The following is a 12,423-nucleotide window of genomic DNA, read 5'->3' as shown; positions in this document are numbered from 1 at the left end:
AACGCGTTACTCAGCAACTTGGTGATTTTCAAGTTCGCAATTTGCGGTTTAGGAACGAAAGCCCCCCTGAACGCCTTAATTAGAACCGTTTGAATGACACAACAACTGCATTAACGGAAAATCACGCACATCAATCAAACAGTCGCTTATTTTCACGTGTGATTGCAAAGTTCGGTTGTCGAGCGGTCATACTCAATGGAGAGTAAAGGGGGAAGGTACAAATCCTTACCCACCCCTCCCCTCTTCCCATAAATTCTTGTGTTTCGACCACTCTTCCCAGTTTTCGCTCATTAAGCGATAATTGACTGTATCGTTGATTAGTATTGAGGGCGAGGTCGTACCATTCTAGGATATACAGCAACCAACAGCCGGGACGGGCGGAACGCAAAGCCGGCAAAATTGGTGCGAGTGAAGTTGATAAAACGAGCGAAAGGTATCTGGTCGTTTCGCTACAATGTTAAGCATAAAAATGTGATTATTTCTCGTTCTAAAGGCGAGTTCAGGAGGAAAACTATTTTAGCTAAGCTTCTGTGTGTCATAATGTTTGTGTTCCGGGTAAATTTAAAATGTAGCGACGGAAACTACCGAACTTCAGCGAAACGAACGGTAACCGAAAAAGCCCCTAGGCACCTTCTCTTCTTGGAACAAAGCACACACACATTCAAACTAAAAACCACAATCGTTATTGTTAATAATATTTTACACAAATGAATAAAAAATCTTGAATATATACATGTGAGAGATTTTCACCATCCAAAAATAACGTTCCTTTTCAGATATAACAATTTTCTGCTCAGCAGTTTCACATGTCGGTGACCAGCCCCAAACTCGCCGGCGTGAGCGAGACGGCCGTTTTTTACTAGTTCAAGCTTCTTTCGATCCAAAACCGAAGAGAAGAGACTTGGTAGGAGTAAACTTCTAACCATTGAAACGTTCTTAAAATCAGTGTAATTCAGGGCTGGCCAAGGGCTGATGATGTACCTCATATAACCTTTCCTCAAGTGTCTCTTTTCTTCAAAACCAGCGCAATGGGGGAGGTTCTTCTGGCGCAGCGTCAGTCTTGGTAGATTTGTCGTCTTTTGGCTCAACCTTTGGAAATAAATCTGGAAACTTGAAGGTACTATTGGCCTGAAAGATTAGAGATGAAAAGAGAGAGACCACTTTTACAGCAAACCTACAGTAGTATTTGTAACTGAACTGAAGGTGTGGAAGGAACTGCCTCAGGCACCTTCAATACAAACTTTTTGATATGGGAACTTCAAAAAGCTTGCAGGGAATTTTGGATTTAGATCACTTTCCAAAGATAAACTTCCAAAAACAAGACACAATATACATGTAGCAACAGACTTGGTACAACAAATGTATCATGAAAAAAATCGAATCAAAAATTAGATTAACATGAGAAAATAATTAACCAATGGTCAGTCAAGCAGAGTTACATTGTATTAATTTTAGGGCTTCTTTTTCCAATCATCCTTAAGTTCTGTGCCAAGACTCGAGGGAAAAGATTTGAAATGTTCAAGAAGAAAAACAAGAAGTACAGGAATGGTGAACTTTACTTAGCAGCCTGTTCACAGGTGGTCTTAGTCTCCAGCGATGGTTGTATTGATGCACCCATGATCTCTCCTCCTGAGGTGAAGAATGCAGGTGCATCAAGACACACCCATGGCTGGAGACTGAACACAGTTCACAAGCTACAAATATGAAAGAACCCATTCTCTGTGCTCAATTTCTAGCCCTCCATGAAGCTCTGTAGAAGACGGCCTCACAAGAAAAGTTGACACTCAAAAACGAAATAAAGCCTCCAATTGTTCTTGTCTTTCAGTTATTTTCAAATTCTTCATTGTACTGTACATGTCAGAGTTGCCAGCCAAAATAGTTGACTGCTGTTTACTAATGACAGCCTTGTACGATATTCACACTGACTAGTCTTGATCATTCTTCCAACCATTGTTTTGTTCAAACGCATTCATATCTAGTTTTCAAAATAAACCTAAACGAAAAAGCTGCAACAGTGAATTTTCTGCATCCCTCCCTGAGTGTATTGTTGGCAATATTATTAGAGACTAGATTGACAACATGTTTGTGAACCATCATTGTAACATGCACACTTGACTGCATGCTAACTTACATTGAGTTTGCTGTGTGAAGAAGAATTTGTGTTTTGGCCTCATGCTATTAAATTCAAGTAATACTTGCACGCAGGCCATGCATGTATCTTATCTTAGTTAATGTGGATAGATGAATCCTTCCCTAGTTCAGTTTTCCACTGATGAAGGGCTAACGCTCCAAACTTCAGCACTCAAATCTGTTTATGGTCACCAAATTACCTTATCAACTCTGCTGATAAAACCAATCCTTTGTTTCGACTCCCCACCATAGTTAATAAAAGGCAATGGTTATGATTAGCCTGACAAACTTCTTTGTTATATATTTTTGTAAGCGTTTTTGGCCTTGACAGTGCACACACCACGATAGATTTTGAAATGTGTCAGAGCAACTGACCAATCAAAGCGTTCCTGTTAAGATATTCAACTGTAGTGTTAAATTTAAAAGAAGGGATTGTGCACGGTTGTGGCTCTTCCAACATAAATTGCAGCACCATTGTTTTCATGGCAAGGTTTCGTAACCAATCCCTCAATTAACTACAGTATGTCCCCACCAACGCACAGCACCACAGTTTTTAAGTTAAGAAACCACCCCATGATCCATTTACAAGTGAAAGTCAAAATTTGGCAGTAATCTTGATTTCTAGTTCAATTTACATTCAGAGACTTTCTTTTATAACCAGGTACTCACCAGAATAACATAGGCCACCTTGTAATCTGGAAGTTTTTTCTTGACCAGTTTATCATTCTTTACTATAGACTTTGTTTTACCTAAAAATAGAACAGAAGTGACATAGGGCAAAGGTCACTTTTTAAACTCAAAGGAACAAAATTTTTTAAACTATCTCTTGCCATAACAAAAAATAATGATAATAATAATAATAATAATAATAATAGTAATAATAATAATAATAATAATAATAATAATTAATTTATCCACTTTGCCTTGAGAATGGTGTCACGATGACGCCGAAATGTCAGCCATTAACTTTAAGTTTCGCTTGCTTATGTTTCAAGAAATCATTATTGATCAAAATAATAATAATAATAATAATAATAATAATAATAATAATAATAATAATAATAATAATAATAATAATGATATTTAAACAGGAAAACAGGGGGGTTGTACTTGAGTATACTAATGATGGGGAGAAGTGAACAAGGTCAAGTTAACAAATTGACTTCAATTAATAACAAAAAGTCAGAAGGGGCAAAATGAAGTCAAAATGCGGGGAACTTAAATTTCAGCAAATCAGACCAGCCAAGATCAAAAGCTTGTCTCACTCTCTTAAAGGGCCCTAGTGAGCCACACCTTTCTTTTTGTTTATATGCGAGAGTTTGGCTATTATATTTTATTTGGAGCATGTCGAAATGAACGAAATCACTGTGAAACTACTAAAGATAATGAAACATTTTCAGGAACAACTTACAGTGAAGCAATAAGATTTCGCTTCACCATGCAATATCAATAATTTTGAGGCATCGAAAATGGCGGAGGCTGACTAGGGTCCTTTAATGGTTAATGGAAAAAAAGGGAGACTTTCTTTTGGTTAAAAAAAGTGACAGATGGATGTTTGGTTGTTTTCAAATTCCCTGTTCTCGTTCGTTGCGTCAACATCGCATAAACTATAAATTCATGTGTCTGTCCGCTTATTGACAATAAAAATTAGTCAATGAGCTACAAGAATGTCTGCAGTTATTGTAAAATTGTTATTAGGCTTAGACTGGACCCAAAGAGTCCAATGGCCCACAAAGTATCCCAAACAAGTCCATTCTCCTCCACACAATAGCCCTTTAAAAATAGTCCCCGCCAAATTCTTTCAACCCCACCCCCCCCCCCCCAAAAAAAAAAAAAATCCCACCATTAATTTGTAACCAAATGGCCAATTTCTAACCTCAAGAATGTATTCACGCATCCCAGTCATTATATACCTTAGCACCCTCCTGGGAGCACAGTTTTTATACATGCAAGCGAAAAAAATGAATTTTAAGCTTACCATGTTGTATTCTTGTGTTCACCTTGTAAACATCAACTTTGTAAATACTCTGAAGGTAGTTTCTGATGTCCAGTTTTGACATGCTAAAGAAAAGGAAAATTTTGAAATTCATGTACAGTGTAAACTAAATTACAGTCAAACCCCTTTCATGCAGACATCAAAGGAAAGCTGAGTGCCCATATTAATGAGACAGATGTTATAGTTACATGTATAAATTTTGGTCTGTCTGATTTCAAGTGAACTGCCCAGAATAAAGAATTCTTGGTTAAGGGTGGGTCATAATACCAGTTTTTCAAATTGATCTGATTCAAGTCAATATTTATGGATATTGGGCAATTTCATTGATTCTGAGATCGATGTTAATTTTGTTTTCATCATCCATGATTTGTTTAATTTGTGGTAATGTCATTGTCCAAGGTAGAGTCTCGGCCATTACAGTGTAATATTTTTATCGAAAGTACAGCTAAACCAACAGCACATGTACAAACAGGAAAAATATTTTGTACAAGAAAACAGTAAAATACTTGGCATGACAATTAAGGTTCATTGAAGAAAGAATTTCTTAAACTCAACTTGTAAAACTTCCAGCCAATTCTTGTTTAAGTGGTCATGACAGCAGTATTCAAAGTTCTCCAAACAGCTGAAATACCACTGATTAGATCAGTTGTTTGGATTTATACTGCTCTGATCCCATGACCACCTAAAACAAGAATTAGCTTGAACTAAATTTTACTGAATGGGCAATTCCAGAAAATATCCATACCCAACCACGGACGGCTTCCATGTTTTAACCCCCCCTTGCCTTCGGAAATTCCAAAATGCGTTACCCCCCCATGCCCTCAGAATTCCATAATCGTGAACCCCCCCTCCCCTTCAGAATATCCGGTTTTTCTGGGAAGTACATTTTCAATTTTAGCAACGCCTATATGAACAAACGAACATGAATTTATGCCTCCTCAGGGCTGCGATCTAGCGGCGCTAGGCGACAAGCTTTACTCTTCAGCAACAAGAAAAACCTACCGCTAGTGGCCAGGCCGTGAAATGTCCTTTTCAAGTCCGAATTTGGCTATAATAATAAACACCATTTACGGCAGTTTTACTCCTCTTTGTTTTCTTGTGCCATTCAACTCCTTTAGGAAAAGTAGGAAACTAGAACAACGCATTGGATGAAAACAAAAATTATTTCTTTTCACCCCTTGTTTTATACCCGCACAAAATCCATGCTTCAGTCGGCTTCAGTTTCTGAACCAAAAATTCAATTAAATAAAATTGTATCTGTGATTCCAGGCGCTATCAAGAGAAAACTTGTGGTTTCAATTACCACATTACGAATACCTAGTATTAACTATTTCAAACGCTTTTAGCGAGGAAGAAGAAAATTACCGATTGTCAACTACATTGAAAACAACTTTATGCAAATTTATCAGTGATATGTGATGCGCGTCTTGAATGTTCGATTCCACGTGCCCGAGTCCCTCACGAGTAAACATACATCGTTGCTGTTTTGTAATTATCTACTTTATTTACAAAATGTTACTGAAAAAAGTAGCAGTCATTAACCCTCATACAAGAGCAGCCTTCCAATCGATCGACTCTTACGCCGGAGCACGTGGACAAGATTGCGGCTTTTTCGCGGAATGTAACACGATCGCTTCTGAAATATCTTCGCTGCGCAAGCAGTACGCTGTGCAAGATTATACTTGATTGTACTTGAATCTTTCGAATGAAAACTTCGGAAAAAGCATTTCCTTTTTTAAAAACGTACAACGTCTACGGTAAAATTCGGCAAGGAACCGGGGAAACTTCAACGTGGCCGCTCGCTTGCCTTTGAGCAGACTTTGTTTACATCTTTCGCGTAGCGTTACAAATTTGCATAAATATTATCGAGATCATCGAATCTCAAAAGGCGATGTCACGTTTTCTTCATTTCAAATCGTAACCGTGTCTTCCTCTCAAAGATGACTACCTGTCCACTTAACCCAGTAATAAACAGTGAAGGAAGCGATATTAAAGGATTGCACCTTTTTCGGCCGCTGTTTCACAAGCTGAGAATGGAAACACGCGCGATCGCTACCAGTACGCTGCACATAATTATGCTTGATTGTACTTTAATCTTTCGAATCAAAACTTCGAAAACAGCATTTCCTTGATTAAAAAACGAGCCAAGGCCCCCCCATGCCCTCAGAATTCCATAATCGTGAACCCCCCCTCCCCTTCGGAATTCCATAATCGTGAACCCCCCCTCCCCTTCGGAAATCCTAAAAGCCGTCCGTGGTATGGTATGGATATTTTCTGGAATCGCCCAATGTTTAAGGATATTCTTTCTTCAGTAGAGCTTAATAATATAATTGGCATACAAGAAAACAGACTGTGTATTGAGGCAAAAAGAATTATTATTAGAAATTTACTGTGATCTTGAGCACTTTAGGACAAATTGTTCCCGATGGACATCCAGTGGTACATGTATAAGTGTAAAGTTTTATTAAATCGGCCCCAGTTTACATATTGTTTCAGGAATACAACATTTTAATGATGTGATTTCTCTCGGGCCCAGATGTTAAGTGTATTGTCTGACCTAAAATCTGCACTCTGCTTGGATGCTATATATACAACGTACAATAATAAACATGCACGTAACAAAACATGAACTAACACGGTATAAATTATCACACAACTGGCCAATTTGAAGTCAACTAATGCCCCAAGTGAGTTAAGTATAAATGACACTGTTTTTAGCATAAGTGGAAGTGAAAGTTCACATTTACATTCAAATAGAACCAACAGCAATAGCTTCATTGTAACATGTGAACTGTATACTTCTAGAAATAGTAATTTCAAATGTGCTACAATGCTGTTAGATTGCCAAAGGTCTTCCTGTAACTCAGAATTTGAGCGTCTAATTGACACTAGGAAGGTCATGGAGCTGGATGCAGAATTTCATTTGTGTTGTCCTATGCCTGTGATAAGCTCCCAAAGACAACTTTACACTACTGGAAAATTGGGCCTGGAGCCATTAGAAAGGAGCTATGGCTGCACACATCTGACCAAGTAAATGATGTGTATTCTACAAATGCTACATGCATTTGTCATTTTTCCTTTACGGTTAGCTTCAATGTTTTCAGCACCTACAGTGTACAGCATGGCAGAAACTGAAAAAATACACATTTAGACTTATCTTTACAGTTCGAAGCACTGTATTAACTGTTATTATTTTTCAATATATTGTAATTTGTCCAAATGTGGTCATGGTGCACTCAAGATTCATCATACATGTATGTACAGAACAGATATTCTTCTACGATCTTGCAGAGTATTGCCTGGTTTTATTCAACTTGGGTTTTGGCCTTGTTTGCTTATGCCAAAGTATCCGGCAACATTCCATGTGATTTTGCAGGATGATTGTTGATTAGACTGTTGGAAAAACCTCAAGCACGCTTACACAAAACCTGGTCCATGCATCAGGGCCATATCCAGCATGAGGCAAGACAGGTTTTATCCCAAAACTAAAATATTGTGTATATTTTTAAGTTGAAAAGTATTTTCCAACTAGAGTTACAAATACTGTGCCCTGAAAGCTCAATCCTCATTAGGTTCATGAGCGAATTTAGGAGAAAATTCAAATAATTCCAGAGGGCAATCTGTTCAAAATTAAATGTGAGTGCAAACAAAAATTCTTCAAATGCGGTCTCACGTCTCTGGCTGTGGCCCTGCATACAGCTCTAGATCATTAAACAGCATGTATGGTTGTTGATCTTCCTTCCTGTCCTCCTCCACTGATTGTTACATGTTAAGGCCCATTTAAACGGTTTCAACATTTGACCAACATTTCGTTGAATGGATGTTGGGCAAATGTTGGATGAATGGAGTGTTCAAACTGCTTCAACGAAATTCAACATAATTTTTCAAGAACAAAGGAAATGTTGAATCCATGTTGAATGAGAGTTTAAACCAATTTAAATTTATTCAACACACTTTCAACAATGTTGAACGATCTGTTCAAATGCCCTCAACATTTGGTTCAAGAAAGTGTTGAATGAATGTTGAAGCAAATGTTGAAACCATTTAAACAGGACTTTATGATACTAATTGTTTTGAGTTGTTCATTATCTGCTAAATGTTTGTGCTTGAAGTCAAAACATTATATAAATTATTAAATTTTATGCCACAAAATTAACATTCAGTTCGTATTTTTCATTTCCCCGGATTATTAGCCCTTAATATTAAGACTACTTGCTCATTAAGCCCCCACCCCACCCCCATTTCATCAAAGTAAACTGCTGTTTTAAATAAAGAGAAACAGTGTGCATTTTCATGAACTATTAAAAGAAGATAGTGTGAAGTGTACAGGTCGCCATGTCTAAGTATAATTAAGCTTACTTAATCCAAATGCATGCTCTTTGCAATAATTTTGCACCAACTAACGCCAAACGTGAAGCTGATTTAATTGCTGTTCTTGGTAAAATAATAACCACGAATCATAGGCGACGAAATGAAATATCTTGATATAAAAATCCGGCTCTGCAGCTGCACAAATGCAAGCAGAAGACCAAGCAGTGAAATCGGCTGCAAACGACGAAAATGAATAAATAAATAAAAAATCTACTTACTCCATCGGGACATGGAACTGAACTGTGTTCTCTGGTATTTCTCTTCCCGGTCTAACAATCTTCATGTACCAATTACAAAGAAATATACGAGCTTGTAATTGTGGTCTCTTCACCACATGTCGAAACGCCATCTTGAATGAGCAACTCAGCAGAGGTCTGGATCCTAATTGGCAATTTGGGGAAGAGGGGGGAGGTGAGGGTGGAGCCTGACTAGTCGGGAGTGGGAAGAAGAAGAAGAAGAAGAAGAAGAAGAAGAAGAAGAAGAAGAAGAAGAAGAAGAAGAAGAAGAAGAAGAAGAAGAAGAAGAAGAAGAAGTCAGTTTGTAAAATGCAGGTATAGAAGACGAAGAGAATCTTGATTTATTGGAATTTCTGGTCACGCGCCCATACAGAGGCTTGTGATCTTCACAGCATGCTTCATTTTGTAGCTTTTTGTGTGTACTGAAGTCGGTTTCAAAGTACAAAAAAAGGGAAAAGATTAATGGAAAATTGATTTGGTACAATAGTGCGGCTGACACTATTGAGATACAAAAGAAAATTGAGAAAAAAAAAAAAAACCAAAAAAACAAAAATATTACGTAATTGCTAATAAAGAGGAGTTGTAGCAGTCGTGTAATACAACGAGTGAGATACTTTTACAGGGCGGAAAAACACCAGTGTCAAGTTTAGAAAAGTTTTGTCACGGACATTTAAACTATCAAGTTTAAGTGTCCCAGCTTGAATAATAAGGGAAGCTTTCCTGGAATTACGGTTGAGTCTAAGAAGGAAAAAGGATTTTTTCAACAGGAAGTGCAATTAGCCTAGAAGAAAGTGGTCGGCGGAAATTGTCAGTGGTGGGTTTGAATCTAGTTTTCGGATTAGGTTTGTCAACTGCTCTACACTGTTCATACATGTGTTTATTTCATCTTTTAGTTTCACTATGTATCGATACATCACTCAATAAAATTCGGCCAATTCTTAGATCATCATTAGCAAATTGAGAGATGATTTAATTACAAAACATAAATGTTTGTACTCGGCATATCTATGATCAGTAACAACGCCCATGTTGTTGTTTTTTTCAAATGCCTATTGATCAGTTTCCCTCTATTCGTGTTACGATTGTTTCAACTGTAATTCTATCAACCGTCTCACAGCCTTTAAACCTTTTATGTTTCATCACTGCAATGAGTAAACCTTATTATATTTAAACCCTATGGTTTCTCCTAATTAAGCCTTCCTCCGCCTTTTTTCTTCCGCTCGAATTTTGTTTTTGTAACGTGTGCGGTGAAATGAAATGGAATGAAAAATAGAATAAACGAAGGAGTCTTGATCTTATCTTCTTTCCGTTGTGAACAAGGTAAAAAGGTGAATGCTAACGATAACAACAACTTTTTTGCAACTAAATAGTCGGATTGATAAAATCTAGAAAAAATCACGCCGCGGCCATATGCATCAATGACTGTTTTGTCTTTTCATAGTAAAACACGCGCGTTTGAGAAATTAATCGGAGAGTTATAAAATTAATCCTGATAACTATAACAAAATTCTCGAATCTGATTGGCTATCAGCAGCCATGATTTGAGCATTCAGTAGGACAGTGTACACGTCATTTGCCCACGTTGTAATTAAATTGATCTCGAAACTTAAACTCCTCTATTTAGTCACCAAAAAGTTAAATTGTTGGCTTTTTTTCTCAAATTTTGTTAGAGTTAACTTCCTTGTTGTCCAATTCTGTCTGTAATCATACTCGTGATTAAACAAATCGGACTGTGCTGCGCGGTTGTCCGATTTTCTTTTACGATTACAAACCGAAATGGACTCCACTCAGTCCTATTACCCGATAAATAAATTAACCCCTTTCGGGCTTGCTCGTATATTGGATGTTGTTATAAATGGTTAAGGACTGTCCTCAAAATTTTACAAACTGGTCAATGTTTCCGGTTGCTCTCGAAGCTTCGATACTCTGCCAACTGTTCATTTTTCTGACAATCTGACAGCTTTGGGCATTATTCCCCTGCTTAAGGGGTTTATTGACAAAAGATCCCTGCTGCAACCCTGACTGCCACAAATATGGTCAATAAACGCCTTGAAACAGAGATTAAGTAAGCTAAAACAGGAGCCCTGTTCATCTAGAAAAAAATCGTACTGACGCAGAGGAATTAACACGCGTGGAAGAAATTCTGTATATATACTGTTGCTTGAACACAAATGACAATATTTTACTGCTCAAAGTGGCTGACTTGTCCTAGAGCAGACAAGGACAAGAGGAACTGAAGAAAGTATCATCGAAAAAAGACTTTCGACCAAACAAATGATCACAAAGGTTACTGGTAAACCGAGTTATTGTAGTTGTCTACAATACAGAAAACACAATGCCCGGATTTCTGTGCGTCTTTATTTTTCGACGAAAAATAAAGACGCACAGAAATCTATATCCCGGCTGTCTGAAAATGGTGTCGATTAAATCGATATAAGTCAATTAATTAATTATATACTTGGTCCGTTAGGAATTGAAAATATCAGCTTTGGGGCGACCGACCAACTAACCGGAAAAAAAAGGAAATACGAGGGATTTTAAATAAAATTAGGCGGACAAATTAAAGCACTCATTCCAATAATGAGAAGTACGATCTTTAGACAATAAACTTTACTCCGTATTGTCTCTCACCCAGGCTCCAGTTGTTCAAAGGCCGGATAACTTTATCCTGTGGATAAGTCACTATCCGACAGTTTCAATCTGTGCAAAGATTTCAGTATTTCCTCTTGTACAAGCGAATATGCACACTCTAACCACAGTTAAGTTTGGAAGTGTACGAAAACCTTGGACAACGTTTAACGTGAAGTATATTTTGGAGCATGAATAGTGCCTTATCCAGCGGATAAAGTTATCTGGTCTTTGAACAACTGGGACCAGGTGTATAAATTAGGTACCGACGGCACACTACTGGGGGTAACCCTGCGATGGACTAGCATCCCATCCAGGGGGGAGTAGCAATACTCCTAGTTGCTTCACGTTACTGAAACCGGCCTAAGCTTCGGCCGTGTGGGACACTTTACTTCATGCTATCCACTGAGCAAAAAGCGAATTAAAGTGCAAACTGCACATGATGAATAAAGATGTACAAGAAAATCTTCATGTGTGCCTCAAAACTCGATCACACGGGTGCCTGACTTCTCATTCCGGAATACCGCCAATCGAATGCACCCTTGGTATGTACTGAAAATTACCACGATTACTCCGGCAAGGGCCCATTTATAACTGAACATCCTAAGGGATAGCGACGCACGTTTTTGACACTCAAAGCAGCTTTTCCTTCTTCCTACTTGTTCACACTACAACACCGCACACCGATCCCCTCCCCTCCACACTGCTCCACCCCACCCCACTCCCCTCATTGGGCGTTGTTAGAAAAGGTTACTGCATGATTAATACGATGAAACAATGAGGGAATTAACTTACTAAACCCCAGAGCCCAGTTGTTCAAAGCCCGATTAAGCTAATCCTAGATTAACGAGAACTTTGATTCGAGTTTAATTACTGAGTAAAAAAGATTTTTCAAAAAGATTTTTGGCCCTCAGGTTTGACGTTGAATTTTCTTTATCACTAGCTTAAAATTGGATTTTTAAAGACATTTTTAACGAGCGAGCTGGAAACCTCGGGTAACTTTTAATCCAGGGATTAGCGTTAATCGGCTTTCGAACAACCGGCCCCAGGAGAGTAAATCGT

At 38.0% G+C, this 12,423-nt stretch overlaps 1 protein-coding gene across 1 annotated transcript; it reads right to left on the bottom strand.

The window, feature by feature from the left end:
* Nucleotides 1-660: 660 nt before the first annotated feature.
* On the bottom strand, nucleotides 661-8,856 carry LOC146470336 (large ribosomal subunit protein uL23m-like). The gene is made up of 4 exons (XM_085122445.1): nucleotides 8,716-8,856; nucleotides 4,109-4,191; nucleotides 2,800-2,879; nucleotides 661-1,128 (listed from the first exon to the last, which is right to left on the bottom strand). The coding sequence occupies exons 1-4, from the start codon at nucleotides 8,844-8,846 to the stop codon at nucleotides 1,015-1,017; spliced, it is 408 nt and encodes a 135-aa protein (XP_084978571.1). The 5' UTR covers nucleotides 8,847-8,856; the 3' UTR covers nucleotides 661-1,014.
* Between the last annotated feature and the right edge of the window lie 3,567 nt (nucleotides 8,857-12,423).

The sequence above is a fragment of the Pavona decussata genome, unplaced genomic scaffold, assembly GCF_977016875.1.
Source record: "Pavona decussata unplaced genomic scaffold, jaPavDecu1.1 SCAFFOLD_114, whole genome shotgun sequence".
NCBI lineage: Eukaryota > Metazoa > Cnidaria > Anthozoa > Scleractinia > Agariciidae > Pavona > Pavona decussata.
Note: the sequence above shows the minus strand (reverse complement) of the source record. Positions and strands in the feature narration are given on the sequence as shown.